The 25,769-nt window shown below is 40.4% G+C and overlaps 1 protein-coding gene across 2 annotated transcripts in view; it reads left to right on the forward strand.

Annotated features, from left to right (window-relative positions):
* Window positions 1-2,736: 2,736 nt before the first annotated feature.
* The window catches only part of IRAK3 (interleukin 1 receptor associated kinase 3), a 62,441-nt gene continuing 39,408 nt past the window's right edge, over window positions 2,737-25,769 (forward strand). Inside the window, exons 1-4 of one of the 2 annotated variants that reach the window (XM_032170669.2) lie at window positions 2,737-2,917; window positions 17,778-17,960; window positions 23,801-23,865; window positions 24,493-24,547. In XM_032170669.2, coding sequence (XP_032026560.1) covers window positions 2,785-2,917; window positions 17,778-17,960; window positions 23,801-23,865; window positions 24,493-24,547 — 436 coding nt within the window. In that variant the 5' untranslated portion in view covers window positions 2,737-2,784. The remainder of the gene's footprint in view (window positions 2,918-17,777; window positions 17,961-23,800; window positions 23,866-24,492; window positions 24,548-25,769) is intronic. The other variant, XM_032170671.2, reaches the window with a different exon arrangement.

A 25,769-nucleotide genomic window follows, 5' to 3' on the forward strand; every position in this document is an offset into this window, starting at 1 on the left:
AGGATGTGCAGTTTGTTACATAGGTAAACATGTGCCATTGTGGTTTGCTGCACAGATGATCCCACCACCTAGGTATTAAGCCAGCATCTATTAGCTATTCCTTCTGATTCACTGCCTCCCCCTACCCCCTCCCCTGACAGGCCCCAGTATGCATTGTTCCCCACCAAGTGTCCATGTGTTCTCATGGTTCACCTCCCACTTATAAGTGAGAACATGCAGTGTCTGATTTTCTGTTCCTGTGTTAGTTTGCTGAGGATAATGGCCTCCAGCTCCATCCCTGTCCCTGCAAAGGACATGATCTCATTCCTTTTTATGGCTGCATAGTATTCCATGGTGTATAGGTATCACTTTTTCTTTATCCAGTCTATCATTGATGGGCATTTGGCTCGATTCCATGTCTTTGCTATTGTGAATACTTATTCTACATATATTTTAAATCACTGAGAACTAAGACAGGATTAGTACTGGAGAGAGCAACAATGAGCCAGGAGCTAGAGAGTCTAAAAATGAGGAGAAGGAATTGGAGTCGGGGAGATCAGCTGTTGATAGCAACCATGATGATATAACCTGATGATATAAAAATCAAAACTCAAGACAGTTTTAGGAATAGGGAGGGAACATGGTCTGAGAACAACTGCCAACACTGAAAATACAGGAAATTTCACATACTCTAGCTTTCACTTAGGATCCTTGCTTCCTGGTAAATTACAAGATCTGGCAAAGCAGGCCTTTCTGATTGCTTCCCTCATCTGCAGTGATTTCCTGGTTTCTCTGAGTGAGTTTGCCTCCCCTGTAGTAGCAATTCAAAAGCTACCAAATAATTAATGGCCTTTTGCCTCTGTTGCTCAGCATGTTCAGATAGTCCCTTTAAGAGATGTAGAGAGGGCCTGGTGTGGTGGCTCATGCCTGTAATCCCAGAACCTTGGGAGGCCTAGGGAGGTGGATCACTTGAGCACAGGAGTTTGAGACCAGATTGAGCAACATGGCAAAACCCCATCTCTACAAAAAATACAAAGGTTAGCCAGGCATGGTGGCATGCACCTGTAGTCCCAGCTGCACTGGAGGCTGAGGTGGGAGGATGGTTTGAGCCCAGGGGGTGGAGGTTGCAGTGAGCCAAGATCGTACCATTGCACCCCAACCTGGGAGATCAGAGTGAGTAAAAAAAAAAAAATAAGGAAGGAAGGAAGGAAGGAAGGTGGGTGTACAGCGTGTACAGATTGACAATAAAACCTTGAACAACGGGATATCGAAATTCTTGCCCACACAGTATGGGATTTGCCAGTTTTTGGATACATTTTTATGGAGCATTTTCGCTGACAAAGACTATTCAGGTAGGAGCATGAAATGATAGTGTTTCATCACTCGTGATCTCTAGGGGAAGCTATTCCAAAGACCACAATCTGAGAGGTTTCAAAACACCTCTGGTGTTTTCACTTGATGGCCACTGCCCACTCTTCCAGTCACTAAGGCTGAGATTTTTCTCGCCACTTTCAAAACAACTTTTTGTCACTGGTAACATGCCTTATGTGACCTAGAAGATTTCGAAACAACAATTTTACTTAAACTCCGTGAAGATTTCAAAACAATAATTTTACTTAAACTCCAAGTTGAAGGCAAAAAGGAAGCTTGTGTGAAGCACTTTGAGGAAGGAAAAAACGATGGAACGATATTTCATCAAGGAAGCCCACGAGGAAGAGAATTTCTTAAAACCAAGTACGTGTATGGAGGAGGGGCCGCCTCGTGAAGAAAACGAACATAATTTTACTCTGATTTGGTGTCTCTTCTGTTTTTCTGTTGTTGATATCTACATTCATCTTTTCCAATAATAATCCCATATATGCACATTTTTATCTGTTTAAATTCAGTAAAAGTTGGGAGGAAAATGTGTCAAAACTTTTAGAGTGTGATGGGCTGAGTGGGGTTGTCAGTGATCTTCGTTTTCCAGTTTTTTTTCTGGGTTTTCCAAGTGTTCCTCGATGAACATGGATAGCTTTTCTGACAGGATAAAAAAGAGGCAGTCCGGGGACAGTGGCTAACACCCCAAATCCCAGCACTTTAGGAAGCTGGAGGTGGGAGGATCGCTTGAGGCCAGGAGTTTGAAACCAGCCTGGGCAACATAACGATACTCCCTCTCTACGAAAAACGAAAAAAAAAAAATAATTAGCCGGACGTGGTGGCGTGTGACTGTGGTCCCAGCTACTCGGGAGGCTGAGGTGGGAGGACTGCTTGAGCCCAATAGGTGGAGGCTCCGTGAGCTGAGATAGCGCCACTGCGCTCCAGCCTGGGCGACAGAGAGAGAACCTGACTCAAAACAAAGAAAAAAGGAAGAAAAGAAAGGAAGGGAAGAAGGAAGGAAGGGAGAAGCTTTCAAAAATAAACTTTGGTAAGAAGTAATGACACCTCTAGCCGTCCACACCAGAAGACCGCCTAGCCATGGGGTACGGTGGGCTCCTGGGAGCTCTGAGCTCTGGGCTTTCTCCAGTTCTCACTCTGCTTGTCTCGGCAGCTCCGTCCCCACCGCAGAGGTGTGAAGGGGCGTAAAGCCAGCGAAGGGAGAACCCGGGTCGGGTAACCCCCAGGCCTGGCCAGGCGGACGCAGGGGCATCTCGGGCGAAGCGCGCCTTGCGTCACGTGGGCACCGCCCCTGCAGTGACCGGAGAATGGCCTGTTCCTAGGGCTCTGCTGCCGTCGTGGAAGCAGGATTTCCGCGGTTGTGTAACGGCCTGTCGCAGGCGTGCAGGGGCCTGGGCTCCGCCTCGTCCCCGGGGCTCGGGCAGCCGAGCCATGGCGGGGAACTGTGGGGCCCGCGGCGCGCTGTCGGCGCACAAGCTGCTGTTCGACCTGCCGCCCGCGCTGCTCGGGGAGCTCTGCGCGGTTCTGGACAGCTGCGACGGCGCGCTGGGCTGGCGCGGCCTGGGTGAGTCGGCGGGGACCGTCCGGGGGCGGCCCGCTCGGCGTCGCCCTGCATGGCTGGGGTCGCTCGCGGGGCTGGCGCGGCCTCCGGGAAGTTCCCGCCGGGGAGCCGGGCCCCTCCTTTCCTGGGGAGGACGCAGAGACTACCTGGGACCCAGACGCCAGCCCTCCCTTCTCTTTCAAAGAATTTTGGGTATCGCCGCAATGTCAAGGGAGCCGAGGCCTGGGAAAGACGGGTAAACAGCGTGAAAGCATCTTCTGTTCGTCCGCGATGCCACCTTCACTGGGTTCGCAATGTGTGATGTCTTCTGGTCCTTGCGAAATCACCCCAGAACATCATTTTCGTATGGAGATATTTTTAGAACTTTGAGATATTTATCCTTTGGTGTTTTCAATGCATCCCTAAGCCCCTAACTTAATTACAAGTGAAATGGTAAAGTAAAATACGATTTGCAATGAACGCGGCTCCTAATTTTCATAATTAAATCTTATTTACTCAATTTCGTTGAATGAAGGTTTATGCTAAAGAGTGGCTTTTATTTTAATCTAAAAAATTGGCTTCAGAACTGTATTTTATGCAGACATTGGAAAGTTGAGCAACTGCCTGTTGGAAGTGTTGAGTGTAGCCAGCGATAATTCGGACAAAAATCTTTGTTTTGTTAAGTACAGGCATTTTTGGTTAGATTTGATATTCCACAATGTCATGTTTAATGTTTATTGAAAAGAATCATGATTATGTCAAAATAACTTAGCTTTAATGGTCTGAAATAGGATTTTTCTTACCAGGACTAACAGAAGACCTAAGAGGAGAGTTTTCTTTGTTACTGATGAACGGTATGGTCACAGTCTTTGAATTGTAGCAATGGGCTTCTGGTTATACAAAAAATGCTTATATATTTTAAGTCTGTAATTTTAAGTTATGGCTCTTAAGAAAAAAAAAAGTCTGATTTCTATAAAACAGATTTCCAGTGTGCGCTTGAGGGATTTTGAGGGATAAGGTCACTTCCCCATCAGATCTTTTTGAGATGGATTTTGGCGTGGACAGTATTCATACCCATGGATTTCCTAGAGTTACTGACTTTGAGAAAGAAAAGTGTTTTTAGTCCAGTTTAATGTTGGTGAATGGGGCCAGGTGGGTGTGGTAAATTAGTGAGGCAGATTATTCTCTCTCTTTCTGTTGACAGCATTGAAATCCAGATATTCATGCTTTACATGGTTTGTCTCATATAACTTCTCCAATTACTCTGTGAGTCATTATCATCGCCAGTGTTTTTTAACAGGTCAGGAAACTGTGGTACAAATTGGTTAAGTAACTTGCTCAGGTTCACCAGCTGGAAGTGGAAGAGCCAGGATCTGAACCATGGTAGTCTGGATCCAAGGCTTATGTCCTTAATTCCAGCCACTCTACACTTCACCCCTTACTGCTGGGCTCTTTTTGGCCACATCTAACAGCCTCCCTAAAGTACAGACATTTCTGGCATCAAAGAACAATTCAGTGATCCATTTCAAGCATGCAGCCCCATTTTCCTAGTGGTGAAAATGAATGAGGACCACCCAAATGAGAACAAACAAAAGCTATTTTTTCAAAGCAAGGGAGCCAGCCACCATTGCTTGTGTTTGGCAGAAACTCAAAAGCAGACAGAAGATGGAGGAGGGTGGGAGAAGAAGTCTTCAGCTATGTCCTGATTGGAGGCTGTTGATATGGGGAAGCTGTAGTTGAGCTACCTAAAAGGAGGGTATTTTGTGTGTTTGTTTAAGGGTACATAATTGGCTTTCTCTGGTTGGCCCTAAGTTGGAAGTAGGAGCAAAAATTGAGGAAGCTGTCAGTAATTCAAGTCCCGGCCATTTGGGGCAGGTTGCTACAGGGGTTCTTGTTTGGCTGCCTGGGCTAGTTGCTACAGTTTAACCCAGTTATTGATAGTTTAACTTGTTAGATACTGTAGATGGTAGGTTGGTTTCTTGGACTGGTTGATGCACATTGCCTGCAGAGTTCTATTTTTATATATAAGCTGGCCATTGTCCCTTTGTGTATTCATTCTCTCACAGGGAAAGGGTCTAAAATGTTTACTCCATGATACTTCAGCTGTAATTCATTGTGCAGGTGGTCATGCCTACTGACTGCCTGGACTACCGAGCTGGCCCTGACCAGGTGCTGCACAAGTTGTTGGCTCAGCAAGAAGGCAAGGCTAGCCCAGTTCAGGGTGTTGAGGCAACTGCCTGTGCTAAACATGCCGAGTTTTCCTGTGGGCACAGCGAAGGGAGAAAGAGGGGAAGAGGTGCAGGTAGGGAAAACTTGAACTTCGAGAGGGGAAGGAGAGTGATGGAGGACTGAATCAAAGAGGCAGTACTTTGTATGCTCAGGAGAGCTGACAGCCCAAGCTTAAATGTAGAAAACAATTGTAATATACTAAGTAAAGCTTTCTCGAGCTGATCGTGATTCTTGATGACGGTGAGTATCAGGTTATGTTTACAAAGGCAGCTCATATAGCAGCCTATATGATATGACCAGTGTGTGCAGGATAAGGTAAGCCAATCATTCACAAACAAAAATCACCTATGCAGTCTTTTAAATACACAGATGCAGGTTCCACTCCTAGAGCTGCTGATTCAGTAAGTCTGGGTTGAGGGTCCAGCTTCTTTCATTTTTTTGTCAACCCCCAGGAGTGAGTCTGATGCATAACCTGATTGGTAAGCCATTGCTTAGGCCAAATTCTCTTTTTTAATAGCGTCTTCATATAACAGATATTTTACTACATTCTTTCATTACTTCATTTAATTACTTTTATTTTTAAACATATTTTACATATTGCTCTTCACTTTTGTCGAGTATTGTTATTAAAAATAATGTAATCACAAGATAATATATTCTGTGGTTATCATTGATGACTTTATGGCTTTTAGTGAAAGCAAGAGCCCAAAAGCCCAAATGAAAAATGTTGTTTACATTACAGACATGATAATGTAGTACATACAGAACCTCTGGAGACAACTCATCTGATTACATTACCGTAGATTGGTATTTAAATTAAATTGTTTGGAGCAGCTGACACCATAAAACCTCTCAAAACTTACGATGTACTGAGAAACACTTTTTGCAGATGATATATAATAGGCTGTATTCAATTTTCTTCCTCTCAAGAAAGAAAAGGGAAATTATTATATAAATTATTAATAATTACTTTAAAAAATTAAATGTAAAATCACATTAAGTGTGCATTTGTATATTCGATAAAGATTCAAAATAATAGTAGTAATAATAATAAAGCTACCTCCTATCAAGGCTTACTATTGGCCAGTGTGGTAAACATTTTACATGGATTATCTCATTTACTTATCGCAACAATTCTATGAAGTAGACACTCTTCCTATTTCCACTTTATAGATAGGGGAACTGATTCTCAGAGAATTTAAGTAACTTGCCTTGAGTCACAGTCTTCTAAATGGCACACTAAGATTATAACCAGATGATCAGACTGCATAGTCTGTGTTCTTTTTTTGTTTGTTTGTTTTCTTTCTGAATTTTAAATAGATGTGTTTTTTTATGTTGTTATTATTATTATTATTATTGAGATGGAGTTTTGCTCTTGTTGCCTGGGCTGGAGTGCAATGGCACAATCTGTTTACCGCAATCTCCGCCTCCTAGGTTCAAATGATTCTCCTATCTCAGCCTCCCAAGCAGCTGGGATTACAGGCATGCACCACCATGCTCGACTTAATTTTTTTTTTTTTTTGTATTTTTAGTAGAGACAGGGTTTCTCCATGTTGGTCAGGCTGGTCTCGAACTCCCGACCTCAGGTGATCCGCCTGCCTCGGCCTCCTAAAGTGCTGGGATTACAGACGTGAGCCGCCGCGCCTGGCCTAGATGTATTTTTTCAAGAGCAGTTTTACATTTATGGAAAAGTTTAGCAGATAGTAGGAAGAGTTCTCAGATACTCTACATCCTTTGTACACTCCACACCCAGTTTCCCATTATTAACATCTTGCATGAGTGTGCTGCATTCATTACAATATTGAGACATTATTATTAACTAAAGTCCATGCTTTATTCAGACTTCCTTCACTTTTACCCGATGTCCTTTCTCTGTTCCAGGATCCCATTCAGGATACCACATTACATTTAGTTGTCGTATCCTCTGGCTCCTCTTGGCTGTGATGGTTTCTCAGACTTTCCTCGTTTTTGATGACTTTGACAGTTTTGAGGAATATTGGTTGGAACTTATCCACTATTTTGTAGACTGTTCCTCAACTGCGATTTGTCTAATGTTTTTCTCATGATCAGACTGAGGTTATGGATTTGGGGGAGGAAAACCATAAAGTACTGACCTGTATCCAGGGTCGGTACTATTTACAGGAGTTATCACTGCTTATGTTAACCATGGCTGAGGTGGCGTCTGTCAGATATCTGCCCTGTAAAATTACTTCACTTCCCTCTCTTTGTGTTTCTTACTTTTTTGGAAGGAAGTCACCATATGCAGTAGAGCCTGCTTTTTTTGTGTTGCTGTTGTTTTGGAGACGGGATCTCACTCTGTCATCCAGGGTGAAGTGCAGTGGCACAATCACAACTCACTGCAGCCTCAACCTCCCAGGCTCAAGTGATCCTTCCCACCTCAGACTCCCAAATAGCTGGGACTGCAGGCACATGCCACCACACCTGGCGAATTTTTTGTACAGATGGGGCTAGGCTGGTCTCAAACTCCTGGGCTCTAGCAATCCTCCTGCTTCAGCCTCCCAAAGTGCTGGGATTACAGATGTGAGCCACCGCTCCCGGGTAAGCCTGGTGTTTTGACCACGGTGTTATTTCTGTCACAAGTTAGCTAGACAATGTTATGTCTAGCTCTCACTTCTCTAAGCTAACACCCCACTGCTCTATTCCTCTTTATGGTAAAATTCCTCGAAAGGGCTATTTATACTCCAGGTCCTCCATTCTTCCTTGAACCCCTCCAGTCAGGGTTTCACCTCCCACTGCTCCATTGAAAGTCCTATCATCTGAAGTCACCACAGCTAAATCCAATGGTTGGTTCAAAGTTTTGATCTTATTTGATATAGTTGATCACTCCTTTCTCCTTTCTTCTTGAAGCACTTTCTCTGCTCTAGAACATTACATGCCCCTGCCGGACTTGGTGGTTCACGCCTGTAATCCCAGCACTTTGGGAGGCTGAGGCGGGTGGATTGCTTGAGGTCAGGAGTCCGAGACCAGCCTGGACAACATGGTGAAACCCCATCTCTATTAAAAATGCAAAAGATTAGCCGGGCATGGTGGCGGGCACCTATAATCTCAGCTACTTGGGAGGCTGAGGCAGGAGAATCCCTTGAACCTGGGAGGCCAAGGTTGCAGTGAGCCGGGATCACACTACCGTACTCCAGCCTGGGTGACAGAGCGAGACTCCTCTCAAAAAAAAAAAAAAAAAAATTACATGCTCCTTAATTTCTTCTCTTCTTATAGATTTATCTCCATGTCTTACAGTGCCCCTGGGCTTAGTCCATGGACCTTGTCTCCTCTGTTTACCTGCTAAATTCACATAAATTCAATCTATATACTAACTCCCAAATTTCTAGCCCAAGTCTCCCTCTAGAATGTCATCTTCATCCATCTATTTGCCTATTTGACAGACATCTCCAACTTAACAGCTCAGAAAGACTCTCCCAGCCCTCCCAAAGTTTTCCCATCTCAGTAATGGCAGCTCCATTCTTCATTTGTTCAGACCAAAAATATTAGCCTTTTGTGACTTGTCACTTTCTCTCACAAACCACATCCTATCTCTCAGTAAATGATGCTGCTGACTGTGCCTTCAGGATCTATATAATAATCTGACCATTTCTTACCACTGCCATGATAGCCATCTTGGCACCAACTACCATCCGTTCCCACCTCTACTATTTTAGCAGTTGGCTGACTGGGCTCAGACTCCCTGCTACTGCCCTTGACCTCCTCGAGTGTCTTTTCAGCCCAGCAGTCGGCGAGCCTGTGATGCATGTAAAGCATATGCTATCATTGCCCTATTCAGAACCCTCTGGCGGCTTCCCAGGCCACTCAGAGCAAACCCTGAAGTCCTGCGTGGCTTTTCTCACTTTCTTCTCCCTCTTGTTTGCTTGACTCCAACCACGTTAGCCTCCTTGTTCCTTGAACACGCAAGGAACATTCTTCCTGCCAGTAACCTGTAGGCTTGCTTCTTCACTTCCTTCATGTTTTTGTTTAACTATTACCTACTCTGACCACTCTTTTGTTTTGTTTTGTTTTTTGAGACGGAGTTTCGCTTTTGTTGCACAGCCTGGAGTGCAATGGCACAATCTTGGCTCACTGCAACCTCCACCTCCCGGGTTCAAGAGATTCTTCTGCCTCAGCATTCCGAGTGGGATTACAGGCGCCTACCACAATGCCAGGCTAATTTTTTTTTTTTTTTTTTTTTTGAGACGGAGTCTCGCTCTGTCACCCAGGCTGGAGTGCAGTGGCGCGATCTCGGCTCACTTGCAAGCTCCGCCTCCTGGGTTCACGCCATTCTCCTGCCTCAGCCTCTCCGAGTAGCTGGGACTACAGGCGCCCGCCACCATGCCCGGCTAATTTTTTTTGTATTTTTAGTAGAGACGGGGTTTCACCGTGGTCTCGATCTCCTGACCTCGTGATCCGCCTGCCTCGGCCTCCCAAAGTGCTGAGATTACAAGCGTGAGCCACTGCGCCCGGCCGCCAGGCTAATTTTTTGTATTTTTAGTAGAGACGGGGTTTAAATGTGGGCCAGGCTGGTCTCGAACTTCTGGCCTTAGGTGATCCACCCACCTCAGCCTCCCAAAGTGCTGGGATTACAGGCGTGATCCACCACACCTGGCCGTGACCACTCTTAAAATTGACACCCCCCCACCACTCTCTTATGCCTCTTTTCCACCTTATTTTTCTCTATATCATTTATCACCTCTCACATACTTCATGTATGTAAGTATCTCTATGTATATATAAAATAAACTATATACATATGTAAACATATGTATGTTTATTAGTTTATTCTTCATCTAGAAATAAGCTTCAAGGGAGCGGGGATATTTCCTTCCTTTGTTTTCTGCTGACTCTCTTAGCATCGAAAATTGTACTTGGCACAGAGCAGGCACTCAGTAAATATGTATGTTTTTTGTTTGTTTGTTTTTGTTTGTTTGTTTTTGAGACGGAGTCTCGCTCTGTCACCCAGGCTGGAGTGCAGTGGCGCAATCTCGGCTCACTGCAAGCTCCGCCTCCCGGGTTCACGCCATTCTCGGGCCTCAGCCTCTCCGAGTAGCTGGGACTACAGGCGCCCGCCACCACGCCCGGCTAATTTTCTGTATTTTTTAGTAGAGACGGGGTTTCACCGTGGTCTCGATCTCCTGACCTCGTGATCCGCCCGCCTCGGCCTCCCAAAGTGCTGGGATTACAAGCCTGAGCCACTGTGCCCGGCCAGTATGTATGTTTTGAATAAATTAATGAATCAACAAATGTCTATTAAACATCTAAAACCTTTTTGGGCAGAATCTTTGATAAAGCACTGTAAATACAAAGTCCTAGTCCCTGCTTGTAAGAATTTTCCAATTTAGTGTAGGCAACAGACCTATAAAAGTTTAACAAGGGAAGAATATGTGGGGAAATAGTATTGATATTCACCTGGGAATGAAATTACATAGCTCTGACTGAAACCTTGGTGTTGAGGGTGAATTCTCTCCCAGAGGTAGTTAATGTTAGGTTCCTACCTGTGTCTAGGATTAAGAGAGCAGGACAGACAGAGGGGCACCTGAGAAATCACACACAGCCCTCCCCAGTTATGAGTCCTACTCAGGCATGGGGTAAAACATACACATGAGCTTAAGTATGAATAAGAACTAGTTCTTATAAAATATATTAACTAGTAAGTGTTAATGCTTACAGTCTGGTATGAAGAATAGATCTAACTTATAATTTTGACTTTTGTTTTACTCTTTTGGAATTAAAAATATCTTTAACCTTAAAAGTTCTTTAAAAAAATTGTCTAATTTTTTGCATGCTTTGTAGAAAGAAAGTGACATCCTTCCTTTTTCCCTTGCAGTATCTAAAAACAAGCTTTGTGAGAATGGAGTCTTAATTTTGCAGGGGTTTTAGCATGTGGTTGTATGCAAATACAAAGATTCCAAATACGGATGTGTTGCATTATTTGAAAAAACCCCTTCAGAGACATATTTGCATATGGAGACGTCATTTCTGAAACTGAAAACAGTCAGTCCTGCACTCTTAAAACAGCCTTCAAGGACCTTGAGCACCTGATTTCTGAACTTCTTAGGTTGACTTTTTGGCTTAATGTGACTCCAATATGACTTTCAACAAAGATTTGTGTTCCAAAAAATGGTTTTAAACAATGCTTCACTAACAGCATATTTTTCTTAATTTGTATTTTCAGTTTAGAATGCTTTTAACTTTATCAACATAATTAGTCATTGAGAACTTTTCTCTGTATTTTTATTTGATATGTACTGTGAGTAAACAAAGTCCTATATTCTGAAAGGGGACAAGTAAGGGAGAGTTGGAGAAAATGATAAATATTGAAGAATATAATTAACATGTTGAGAGTTTGCATTCCTGTTGTATCAGATTGGAGCTATTTTAAAGAATTGGATCTAAATGAAGTATACATTTTATGGATGCTAAAAATACTCTTTAGCAATGTTTCTATTCAGAATGCATCATCATTAGAAAAAAGCTATTAAGGTTGCAGTGTGAATCACCAGTTGGAAAAAGAGAAAACGTATTTCATTTCCAGTCCGGAAGCAATCCATGCATGCAGGCAGTATTCATTTTAACAGTCTGGATCAGTTTTTTGCCATGAACTTCTGCTATTAGAAAAAATGCCTTTGACCTATCTAGCTTTCCTTAGATGTGGTGCAAACTCAGAACTATATGCCCCCGGTCAATGTTAGAGAACTTAAAACCCCAGCTCATTTGGCATCTGTTCATTCATATTCCAGCTGAATCTCAGAAATGTGCTTAAGGGAAAGCATCTGATATTAGCAGTTTCTCAGCCAAGTCACAGGACAGGACAGCCCAGAGTCATGGCCTGCTGCACTTTTAAAAGGCAAATTCAGGAATTTAAAAAAAAACGAACCGGGGAATGGAATTTATGGAAAGTATGGAATGAAAAGCTGACATTCCCTGGGACTTGAAATGTTAACTCTGGATTTCCTTAATAGCTATAAACTGTGCCTTTCCTACTGTGGCAATTGTTGTGAGCTAGGACATGTTTATACCTTTTTAATGTATAAATATTCTATCTGAGACTCCTGCTACTATTGCCACCCGATGCATCTTCCAAAAGGTAAAGCTTCCATCTTTGCGTCACCTTCTCAGAAATCTGAATTGGTCCCACTGCTTTCAGAATGAAGTTAAGTTCATATGCTAACACTCAGGGCCTCTGTCTGTCAATCAGCAAAAATATATTGAATGTGTACTATGTGGCTAAGCATGTTTCTGCAGATACAAGGTAACATGGAGACCTCATGGAGCTTGTTCATCTTTTCTTTAATGTGAACACTCTGCTCCAAGCATTCTGGCCTTCCCTCTGCCCTCTCGTGTCGTCTTCACTGTTTCTGGAACAATTCCCCATTTGATATACCCTTTTCTATTCCTTTAGCCTAGTTAAACCTTGCCCCACAACACAACACTTCTATTGCAAAGCTAGGTGGTATTTGGTTACCCTTCCTTTCCTTGCCTGGCTGTGGTAGTCCACAAAAGCATTTTCTCTCTTCAGTCTTGTTAAATTATGTGCATATGTCTTATCCCAAAGTTTCAAAGGGTAGCAGGAATGATTTTAGTTTACAAAAGAAAAAGGAAGAAATCTATTATTTAAATATTAATTACTATGAATTTATATGATACAGGATGCCTAATACTCTGTAAATATTAGCCAATTAATTTTTTCTTTTCCTTCTCCTTTTTTTTTTTTTTGTTTTTTGGAGGCAGAGTCTCACTGTGTCACCCAGGCTGGACTGCAGTGGTGCAATCTCGGCTCACTGTAGCTTCAACCTCTTGGGCTCAAGCTATCCTCCCACCTCAGCCACCCGAGTAGTTAGGTCTACAGGTGCATGCACACCACCAAGCCTGGCTAATTTTTAAATTTTTGTAGAGATGGGGTTTTGCCATGTTGCCCAGACTGGTCTTAAACTCCTGGGCTCAAGCGATTCTCTTGCCTTGGCCTCCCAAAGTGCTGGGATTACAGGCGTGAGCCACTGCACCCGGCCTCGATTAATGTTCTAATAGAAAATGTAGAAACCGAAACTTTCCCTTTGCTGAAATTTGATATTTAGAGTTCTCTTGTTGGAATGTTCATTTTGAGAGTGGGAAGTGTTTTAAAGATAAGAGGTGTTATAATTAATTAACAGGCCAGGGAAGAGCAAGAAGATTTATTATATGTATTAGGTGGGACTACAAGGACATTTGTTATTAAGAAGTTTGAGATTGTTCAGTGAGGCTGTGTTTTGCCTGGAGTTGTGTCATAGGTCGATGGCAGTGCCACCACTAAATACATGTGTTCCTGTACTCACCCAGAGGCCAACGGCAATGCCCTGTTTTCACTAAGAACTTTTTTCCTTGGAAAGCAGGATAGTCTGCGGGGCTCAGACTCATTCATTTGTCTTGTTTTCAATCTGAAACTGTAGTGATTATTTTTTCCTCTGCAGGATAGTGTACTGTATCCAATACTTCTTTAAGATTGGCCTCTCTTTAGAAGTACTCAGTTTTAGACATGGCATGGCTCAGGCTCCAGAAGCCAAACCTCCAGAAAGCCTTCCCTGCTGTTCTCATCTTTAGTTAGAGGCCTGTCTTCATGCTCAACCCACACTTAGTGCATACAATTACTGTATTGCTGGCACATAGCAGATACTCAACAAATGTTTGAACTACACTGAACTATACCAGTTTGCAGTATTTCTCTTAAGAGCTTTTAGAAATAGCTAAATAAATTGTTTATGAAAAATGTGCCTCAATGAAATAGGCAGATTACCTCATCAGAAAGAAATATATTAAAATAACATTACTACATTTGGCTATTATTTTTGCTTTTTAAAGGCTTCTTTTTAAAAATGATAAGCTATCTAAAACATATATTGGCATTTGGATAGTCTTTGCCTCTGTGAAACATCTCTTCAAAGAGATGAGGAATGAATATATTCTTGCCAGAACTTGAAATATGGAGGAAGGGCAAAGACATTCTAACTCAATGATGTCAGACATTTTATTCTAGCTATTTTTCTTTCCTTACAGCCTAAACATGCATTCAAATAGAATGTCTCAACTTTATCTCCCCTTATTTGATATGTAATTGCAAATGCTGCCACTCTCTTTAACTCTTCTGGTACAAGTTGTAACGGAGTAACAAAATTCAAGATATGACCTTGTGTATATCAGTCAGGATACACTAAGTTATGCTGCAGTAACAAGCAGCACCAAAAATCTCAGTGGTTTAACATAGCAGAGGTTTACTTTTTGCTCCCAGGAAGAGCACTGAAAGTCCAGCAAACTCTCCTCCATTTAGTGACTCAGCATTTCAGGCTGCTTTGATCTTGAGGCAGCCGCCTGTCAACATGTAGTGAATTGTGCCCTGGTTCTTCAGTGTTTCTGGCTGGAGACACAGAGGCATGCCTAACCTGAAAGGACAGGGAAATGGAATCCTCTATGATGGGATAGAGGGTTGGAAGTATTGGCGGCACTAGTAATGTCTACCAGGTCAATTTTTAGCTCATAGAAAGAGGGCCAGTCATGGTTTCATATTGTGAACACTTTCAATTTTCAGGATTTATTCACAGCCTCAGTGGGAGCATAAAGTTGAGGTAAATTGAATATTCCAGCAAAGGCTTGTAGAACGAAAAATTGGGCAGGGGGGGATGCCATATTAAGGCAGAAGATATTTGCCTTTCTGCTGGCTTGATTTCAAATATTATAACTGGTGTAGCAACTCCCTAAGAAATCAATGACCTTTGGACTCTAAAACAGACTTTTGTGTGTTTGTGTGTGGAAACAGAGTCTCACTCTGTTGCCTAGGCTGGAGTACGATGGCGTGATCTCAGTTCACTGCAACCTCCGCCTTCTGGGTTCAAGTGATTCTCCCACCTCACCCTCCTGAGTAGCTGGGACTACAAGTGCACGCCATCACACCTGGCTAATATTTGTATTTTTGTATTTAGTCAAGATGGGATTTCACCATGTTGGCCAGGCTGGTCTCAAACTCCTGACCTCAAGTGATCCTCCAGCCTTGGCCTCCCGAAGTGCTAGAACTACAGATGTGAGCCACCACGCCTGGCCCCAAAACAGACTTTTAACAGAAGAAAGTTTCACAAGACTTATCATTTTTCTGAGATCTAGACAACCATTGCCTTTTAAAAGCACATCTGCCCTTGAAGTCTCTCGTTGGTGGACAGGGGAGTCCTATCTCCCATGAGATCACCATGGTTCCTGCTGGAGGGCAGCTTCCACATATTGGTGTGTGGCAGGATGAAAGGATGCTGAGCTCCTAAAGCCAGTTATGGTGGTGTGTCAGGGGTCCCCTATGACCATCCTCAGATAACAGTGGGATTTTATCCACAGTCTTGCATCCAGGATCCTAAATTTTTTAGTTTCTCTGGAAGGTAAAGTTATGAAAGGGTGCTGCCATCACCACCAAAAGCCCAAAACACATTGTTAATTTTAGTGCTCAATATTCCAGATTGGGAATATTATCATAGGAACAAGACCACCTTTTCTGTCATTTGCTTTTTCTCCCCGCTTTGCCTCAAAGTACACTTTAAAATTTGGAAGTTGTGCAGGAAGGCAATATAAATTTTTGCTTGAAGAATTCTGTTAAATCAGGGCACCATAAAAACTCATATACTTTTTGTACAGTTTTAAGTTGTTTATGCCAAACCTTAATTGAATTATTTAAAGCCTAGTATCCTAGTAAAACATTTCCCTGATTTTACCCAGATATTAGCTTTTAATTGCTCAAAAGTGTTCAATGGGAAGACAGGGGGGAACAAAACACCATTTCTCAAACCTTCAACAGCTGAATCTAGCTGTATTACGAATGAATAATAACCACACTGAAGGGGTGAGGAAGAAAAGAATTAATCTAAGTACTTTGGAACACAGCATCTTAACTGGATGTGCTTATGCTAAGGACGGACGGAAAGAATTATTGTGTTCTGATTTTGCTAATGTGTGTCTCACAGGGGTATGGGTTGGCAATTCTGAAAGCACTTTATGTGCATTGTAGAATTAAACAAATGAGTAAATATATTATCAATAATATTACTGTTCAAGAATAAAGTTACAAATGAGGAAGGACTGAAATATACCCTGTGATGTTGGATTAGAATCAGAAGCATCAGAATAAATTCTTGGTATTTAATATAAGCACCTACTGATAGAGGAATAGAGATCCACGGATGAGTGTACATACCTATATTTCCTTGCTCCGTGTTCTTGGAGGGCCTAGAAGCAATGGAACCCTGGCCACAATGAGCAATTCTGGCATCAGGATTGAGCTTCTATACACCATTGTCCAATAAAGAAACCAGAGATCATTAGACAAATAATTCCAGTCTTGGAAAGGGGGAAATACAAGATGAGCCTGGAGCACCTTGTAGAGCCAGAAAATAAGGAGATACTCACAAAAAGATAAGGCTTGTCAAAAGAACACAAGAGGCCTGCCGTGGTAGTTCACACATGTAATCCCAGCACTTTGGAAGGCCAAGGCGGGCAGATTGCTTGAGCTTGATCCTAGGAGTTTGAGACCAGCTGGGGCAGTGTGGCAAAACCCCATCCCTACCAAAAAAGAAAAAAACCCCACACAAATACAAAAATTTGCTGGGCATGGTGGTGCAGTGCACACCTGTAGTTGCAGCTACTCGGGAGGCTGAGGTGGGAGGATTGCTTGAGCCTGGGAGATGGAGGCTGTAGTGAGCTGAGATTGCCCCACTGTACTCCAACCTGGATGACAGAGTGAGATCTTGTCTCAAAAAAAAAAATAAAATAAAAATAAAAGGAAAAAAAAGAGAACACAAGAGCCAACCTAATGGACAAAGCTAGAATAATTTTAGCAACAAAATTATTAATGATAGTACTGGATTTTAACATGTAGAATAAAATAAATATCCATGAGCCCATAGATAAACAACTGGATAAATAAATAAACGTAGGAGAAGGGACAGCTGTTTCTTACCAAAGAATTCATGAAGGAAAAAGGGAAAATAGAAAAATCACCATTAAGCAAATATTGTAGTAATAATTGTGATAAATAAGATCCACTGGTGGATGCAAATATTAGTGGCCCAAATCCAAGGAGAAGCAGAGTATTTCCATAATCTCAAAGTATCTTCCCTGAAATATTTATTAATTATAAAGAGAAAGGTAATTTTATAGTAGAGAAACTCTGCAGACACTCCCTTCACTGAGTGATAAAAATAAACATTATTATTGATAAGACATTGCTATATTAAACCTGTTGATATTATGCATTGAGAAGGACAATATCATTTCACTGTCCTGAAAGACAAGGAAAGACTGAGGGACCATCACAGATTGGAGGAGATTAAGGAGAAGGAACAATTAAATATAATATGGAAAACTGGATAGGATCTGAGAATAGAAAACAGGCATTAGTGGAAAAACTAGTGAAATTAGAATAAGGTTTGCAGTTATCACTGATTCTGATCATTGTATTGTGGTTAGTAAGATGTCAACATTAGCAGAAGGTAGGTGAGTATGTTCCAAATTAGTTCAAAATAAAAGTTATAAATAAGAGGAAAGTTAAAGTTATAAATAAGAGGAAATAAAACATAAGGTACACAAAAACAGGTATTTTGATAAAAGTACAGTAAACAATTCTTTGTTTATATTGCAATTTCCACAGCAGAGAGACTTTCAAGCAGCTGGCTGGATGTTCGTCATATTGAAAAGTATGTAGACCAAGGTAAAAGTGGAACAAGAGAATTACTTTGGTCCTGGGCACAGAAAAACAAGACCGTCGGTGACCTTTTACAGGTCCTCCAGGAGATGGGGCATCGTCGAGCTATTCATTTAATTACAAACTATGGTAAATGCTGATTCTTATAATGTGGCTCTCTTAATCTGTAATAGGAACTGTAATTTGTAAATTTGAATATTGCATTTTATCCAAGACATTGACTCATGCTGTGTGTCAGTGTTTCCTTACCTGTGGCTTTTATCTGGAAGGGACTTTCCAGCTTCACATTTTCTTGTGACACTTTCTTCCCTTGTCACCTAACTTATACAACATATTTCTTTCTACCACTTTATAGTTTTGTTTTGTTTTTTTAACTTACTTTTACTTACAAACTACACTTTTAAAAATGTTTCATTTTTAGCAGTTAATAGAATTAGCTCTGTGTCAAAATCTCTGAAACTGAGTCATAAACATAGTTGGAATCACAGTATTTGAGATACAGATCATGCTATTCTTTGTTTTACTATATATTACAAGTTAAAAATATAATTGTATTTCCCCCCTGTATTTAATATTTTATATTGTACCTACCTCCAGAATAATCTGGGATGTTTCTTTTATCTTCACTGCTGTTTTCACACCACAGCGTTTAACCCTGCCTTACTTGTTACTACCCATTTCACAGTAGCGTAATTCTTCCCTTTGTCTTCTCTATTTCTGATGCTGTGTCGTGCCTTATATTTAGAACAACTTGATCAATAAAGCTCATGAAGTTTTCTCCATTTATTCTTTGTCAGTGAAATAATCTAACATCACCTGTTCTGTTTGTTCCACTTAGATGTATTCGTTTCAACAATAATGGTCTTGGGTCTTATGTTATAGATCCAAGGCTCTTAGATTGGAAACTCTTTTCAATCAACATCTTTATTCTTTGGCTCTTTTCATAGATCACATTTTTAGTTTTGTGTATTTGCACACATGTTCTTTGGTAATATATTTAATGCACATGAGCCCTTGCACGCGCACACACACACACGGAATCCTGAGAGATTTGTACCAGAAAACTGTAGCTTCACATTGACTTTTATTTTGATCTTTCCTATTATTGGGATATTAGTTCCTAATAGACTTCCACCATGATATTATTCATATAACTTGGCTAATCCCCTTTGTCTTTTGCAAATTGTTTCTTCACTTAGTTTAGGGCAGCAGAATACTTCACTGTGAAGTTGACTGAGCAAGTGAAATTCAGTGAGTCCCTGGGAACTGTAAATGCAATGCCTTTTCATTATCTGAGCCTTTCCCAGCCACTGAAACCACCCACATGGCTTGCTGTTCACAATACAAACTTACTCCACTTTATTTTTTATTCATTTATTTATTTTTCTTGAGATGGAGTCTCGCTTAGTCGCCCAGGCTGGAGTGCAGTGGTGTGATCTCGGCTCACTGCAAGCTCTACCTCCTGGGTTCACGCCATTCTCCTGCCTCAGCCTCCCAAGTAGCTGGGACTACAGGCGCCCACCACTACGCCTGGCTAATTTTTTTGTATTTTTAGTAGAGACGGGGTTTCACCGTGTTAGCCGGGATGGTCTCGATCTCCTGACCTCGTGATCCACCCGTCTCAGCCTCCCAAAGTGCTGGGATTACAGGTGTGAGCCACCGCGCCCGGCCACTTACGCCACTTTAATAGGACACACAGGTATGTTTTATACTTCAGTGTTCTGGAATAAATTTTAGGGTATATTTTCACTCTCTATGTTGTTTATTTGTGCAGCAGAGAATAATGTGGACTGTAAGTAGACAAAAATTCCACATTCTTGGTTGACTCTTAGTCTGTTGCACATGCAACATTTATTTTTCTTTTTTTTTGATGTGAGATTAGCTGATTGGTAAAAAGACTTTACTGGCCTAGTACAAAGAGATAGGTAAATCTGAAGTGAAGAGGAGGATAGCACCTTACTTCTTTACTAAAGAAAATAGCATTATTTAATTATAATTGATTGAGTTGGTGTTTCAAATTAAATAACAATTTTGAAAAAGTTAATTATGTAGTTGTTAAAAGTGAGATATGATGATTTGTTGGAAGCATAAGTGTAGCTTGCTCAACAGGGGTTTCCTATCATAGCTACTCATTAAATTAGGAGTTGGAGCTCCTAACTAAAGATGCATAAAATGATTTAGTCCTTCTATGCTGCTACCATGGACAGATTTATCAGTTATCTAAATAATCAGTTATTGCCCACCTTTCCTTGCAATTTTGTTCTGTTTTGTGGAACTGATTTTATTTTAGAGGAATTTGGGGCTTTTATATTCCAACTTCCAGGCATCACTTAGTAGATTTGGATTTTCCTAGTCATATTAAAATGGGCCTTTTATTTCCTCCCAGGTACTATGCCTACAATTCAGGTTGCTGCTGCTAGGTGGTTTCTTCACATCAGTAAAGCATTCTCTCAGATCTCAGGACATAACAAAATTGCTCAAGAAACTAGAATCTCTATTTTTTGTTATTATATTTCTGGCATGCATGTCCTTATGTATCACATTTTGCATTTATAATTCAATGATCAGCAATTGTTTTCCAGTTTTGACACAAAATTCACAGCTTTCTACTGGCTTCTTCTTAAGACAGCCATTTTCAATCTTCCATTTTATATGACAATGAAGTATTATCTCTCTTTTCACAAACAGCAAAAGAAATAATGACTTTTAGTGCCCATACAGCCCCCAGATTTCACATTTTTTTCTACACAAATTCAGTATGTTTGCTGTTTTTTCTTCTTGCCTAGTTGCCCTGGCTAGAACCTTTAGCATGTTGAGTAGAAGCAGCAAGACCAGACATCCTTATCTTGTTCCTGATCTTAAGGGGAAAACATTCAGTCTTTCACGATTAGTGATGTTAACTGTCCGTTTTTTATAGATGACCCTTATATTGAGGACATTTTCTTCTGTTGGTAGGGCTTTTATCATGATAGGGTGTTGGATTTTTCAGATGCTTTTTGTCATCTATTGAAATGAATGTGTGTTTTTTGTCCTTCATTCTGTTAATGTGGTGTATTACATTGATTGATTTTCAGACATTAAACAAATCTTGGATTCCTGGGATAAATCCCATCTGGTCATTGTATCTAATCCTTACATGCTATTCAGTTTGCCAGTATTTTATTGAGGAGTTTTGCATCTATATTTGTAAGAGGTATTGATCTGTTGTTTTCTTGCAATGTCTTTATCCGGCATTGGTATCAATAATACTGGTCTCATAGAATGATTTGGGAATTGTTCTATCCTTTTCTATTCTGGAAGGATTTGTGAAGGACTGGTGTTAATCTTCTTTAAATGTTTGGTAGAATTCACCCGTGAAGCCATCTAAGCCTTGGCTTTTCTTTGTCGGACGTTTTAAAGTACTAGCTCAATCTCTTGTTATAAGTCCATGTATATTGTTTATGTTTACTTGAGTTAGTTTCAATAGTTTGTGTCTTCCTAGAAACCTGTCCATGTCATATAAGTTATCTAATTTTTTGGCATATCATTGTTCGTAATATTCCTTTATAATTCTATTTATTTCTGTGAGGTCAGTATTGATGTCCCCTCTTTTGTTCTTGATTTTAGTAATTTGAGTCTCTTTCTTGGTCAGTTAAGCTAAAAGATTGTCAATTTTAATGATCTTCTCAAAGAAACAATTTTGGTTCTATTGATTTTTCTTTTTAAAAAATCTTCTGTTTTGGCTGGGCGAGGTAGCTCATGCCTGTAATCCTGGCACTTTGGGAGGCCGAGGCAGGCAGATTGCCTGAGCTGAGAAGTTCGAAACCAGCTTGGGCAAAACGGTGAAACCTCATCTCTACTAAAATACAAAAAAATTAGCTGGGCATGGCAGCGTGCACCTGTAGTCCCAGCTATTAAGGAGGCTGAAGCAGGAGAATTGCTTGAACCTGGGAGGTGGAGGTTACAGTGAGCCGAGATCGCACCACTGCACTGTAGCCTGGTTGACAGAGTGAGACTCCATCTCTAAAAAAAAAAAAAAAAAAATTCCTCTATTTCGTTTATTTCTAATCTTAATTATTTCCTTCCTTTTGCTTGCTTCAGTTTAGGTTGTGCTTCTTTTTCTAGTTCTTTAATGTGAAAGTTTAGTTTACTGATTTGATGCCTTTCTTCTTTTTTTAAGGTAGGCATTTGCAGCTATAAATTTCCCTCTAAGAGTGGCTTTTGCTGCATCTCATAACTTTTGATATGTTGTGTTTTCATTTTCATTCATCTCAAGGTATTTTCCAATTTCTCTCATGACTTCTTTTTTAACTCATTTGTTATTTACGATTTTGTTGTTTAATTTCCAGACACTTGTGAATTTCTCAAATTTCCTTCTGCTGCTTTCTGCTTGTATTTCAATATGATCAGAAAATAGACTTTGTATGATTTTAATCCTTACACATGTATTTGAGGTTCATTTAATTGCCTAAGGTCAGGTCTGTTCTGGAAAATGTTCAATGTATACTTGAGAAATATGTATATATTTTGGTTTTGGATGGAATGTTCTATAGATGTCTGTTAAGTCTAGCTGGTTTAGAGTGTTATCAAGGAAATTTGTTATTAATTGGTTATGCTTTCTTGCTAGTTTTCCAAGCAAAATAATTTAAGAAACACTAGAAGATAATGTAGAAAGAAGAAAGCTAGACTATAAAATGAAAGTTTTCTAGTCTGAGACAAAATGTTAGAAATCACAGCAAAATATGGCAGGGTTTTAATCTTTTGTAGGAAGCTACATAAATTACCTCAGTCCGGACAGCACTTTACCAAACAGAAGTTATAGTTGACATTTGGGGTGGTAAATATTTGTCATTGATACACACACACACACACACACACACACACACACCACCTCCAATACTTTATGGCACAAGATGATATAAAAAAAAAACCAACCCAGGAAGATATAATATCATAATTGTAACTTTTAAAAATATATGTGCAAAAATGCTGATAACACAGCTAGGCGCTGTGGCTCATGCCTGTAATCCTAGCGCTTTGGGAGGCCGAGGCCTCAAGATGGATCACTTGAGGTCAGGAGTTTGAGACCAACTTGGCCAACATGGTGAAACCCCGTCTCTACTAAAAATACAAAAATTAGCTGGACGTGGTGGCAGGGGCCTGTAATCCCAGCTACTCAGGAGGCTGAGGCAGGAGAATCACTTGAACCCAGGAGGCGGAGGTTGCAGTGAGCCAAGATTGCACCACTGCGCTCCAGCCTGGTTGACAGAGCGAGACTCTGTCTCAAAAAAAAAAAAAAAAAAAAGGCCCGGTGTGGTGGGTGGCTCATGCCTGTAATCCCAGCACTTTGGGAGGCCGAGGCAGGCAGATCTCTTGAGGCCAGGAGTTCGAGACTAGCCTGGCCAACATGGCGAAACCCCATCTCTACTAAAAATACAAAAAAAATTAGCCAGGCGTGCTGACAGGTGCCTGTAATCCTGGCTGGCTATTTGGGAGGCTGAGGCAGGAGAATCACTTGAACCTAGGAGGCAGAGAGAGATTGCAATGAGCCAAGATCATGCTACTGCACTACAGCCTGGGCGAGAGTGAGAGTCCATCTCAAAAAAAAAAAAAAAAAGGCTGATAATTTTTTTTTTTAATTTTCTTCTTTGTATTTTAGTATTTTAAATGTCTAACAATAATTTATCTTATTTATTACTTGTTTATTATTTAATTATTTAAATTATTTAAAGTTAATAATAGATTAAGGCAACTACTTATGTTTTAAGTGAACAAAAGTATGTTTGTATAACATTTGTTAATTAGAAAGCTATTTCACAAATATAATACTTCACAAACAATACTTTCACAAATTTATTGTAATGTTGCATGGGAATGAAACTTTAGAAATGAACAATGGCTAGCAAGACACTTATTTTCAGAGTCTCCGAAAGGAAAAACATTAGGGACATAAAATTTTTTTGTATCTACCTTCCGTATTTCTCTTTCAGGAGCAGTGTTGAGTCCTTCAGAGAAGAGTTATCAGGAAGGTGGATTTCCAAACATATTATTCAAGGTAGAGTATCTGTGCATAGAAAATGAGCCTTGAACTTTGTTGCATGTATAATTGAGCCTAAGGAATGAAATTAGCAGGCAGAAAAATGCTGGATTTGCCAGCACTTTTTAAAAATCAGAAATGCCCTGGTTCTCTCATTATTCTCTATTTAGTTGAGGATTCAGGAAATTAGAGATTTATAAATATTTGAGAAATTAAGAGCTTTCTGTTCTCAGTGATCTCTCAGAGATGAGACTGAGAACTACTAAGGATGCTGTGATTTATACATTTGTCTTAACTCAGCTTTTAATTTTCCTTTTTTGTTTGGTGTTTTGCATGTCACTGTTAGTTTTTATTAGAGCAAACTAGCAGTGGTCATTTTTATAGCATTAGAAGTAATTTAAAATTGACTTTAACTGACTGTGACATTGAAACTTGAGTTTTTACCGTTGGTGTGAAAGCCTTAAATATGGCAATGAATGCTATTAAATAAAGTGAAATAACTTTGATTTCTGCTAGCTTTCTTTTAAATTAGGTTGCACTCTGTTGCACTGCATAGTCCCCAGGGAGCTTTGGATTTCTGTTGAGGCTCTGGTTCTTTCTAGACGTATGAAATGGAATTACTTTAGTATGTATTTCTTCTCTTAGGAAACAGCCAATATCACAGTGGATAATGTTCTTATTCCTGAACATAATGAAAAAGGTAAGAAAAACCCAGTTTTTTTCCAACAATTTTTTTTAAATTCATACTTTCATTTAAGTGAATTAAGAGAGAGAAATGCCCAATAAACACAATAATCATTTATATTCAGATTCGGTATAAAATTTCATAGATATTAAAATAACTTCAATTTGATTGACACTTATAGTTCTAATAGATGATATATTATTATGTTAAGGCTCCATTGGCTAATGAGCAATTGTGGTCTCTTCACAAAGGGGGATGTTTTAGTTTTTTGTTGGTAAAATTTGCTATGTTTGTGTGTCATGGGAAAACATTTTTTTTTTTTTTTTTTTTGAGACGGAGTCTCGCTTTGTCGCCCAGGCTGGAGTGCAGTGGCACCATCTTGGCTCACTGCAAGCTCCACCTCCCGGATTCACACCATTCTTCTGCCTCATCCTCCCAAGTAGCTGGGACTACAGGCGCCTGCCACTATGCCCGGCTAAATTTTTTTTGTATTTTTAGTGGAGACGGGGTTTCACTGTATTAGCCAGGATGGTCTCGATCTCCTGACCTCGTGATCCATCCTCCTTGGCCTCCCAAAGTGCTGGCATTACAGGCGTGAGCCACCGCTCCTAGCCTATGGGAAAACATTTTTAAAATTATGTTGAAATTTATATAGTTTTAGAAATGCTCACAGCAATTACTGAAATCTTTCAAGATGATTGTAGAGCAATGCTGAAGGTCAGTATGAAAATCTAGTTATCTTCCATATCAACTTTCCTACTTTATTAGTAGGAAGAATAATTTAGTTCCACCTGGAATCATTCTGATGAAAGTTAAAGACTATTTAAGGCTGCGTTGCCTAGTCTTTGCCACTAGATCTGATGCTTCTTTCATTGAAAAAAGAATTAGGAAAGTTAGATAAGGCTTTGGTTCTTCAACAATAAGGTCTAAATCAAACGTTAAGTGTCTTCAGAGAGGATTTTGTATTAGCTATGGAAATATAGACAAAATTGGGTTCTGAAGGACGTAGCCAAACTTTTCCTTTTCAATTTGTATTTGATTACTCTTTGCATGTTTTCTCCCAATCTCTACTTTGGGTGAGTTTTTAAAAAGCTGAATCATCTTTCTAATTTACTCTGAGGAAGTAAATTAGGCAGTTAGAGGATTTGGCACATGAAAAGTGTTTCTATCAGTCATGCTTGGAGAATATTGCTTAGTCATGTCCATATTTCCACTTCCATAATTTTTTAGTAGTTTT

The sequence above is a fragment of the Hylobates moloch genome, unplaced genomic scaffold (assembly GCF_009828535.3).
Source record: "Hylobates moloch isolate HMO894 unplaced genomic scaffold, HMol_V3 SCAFFOLD_12, whole genome shotgun sequence".
NCBI classification, from domain to species: Eukaryota; Metazoa; Chordata; class Mammalia; order Primates; family Hylobatidae; genus Hylobates; species Hylobates moloch.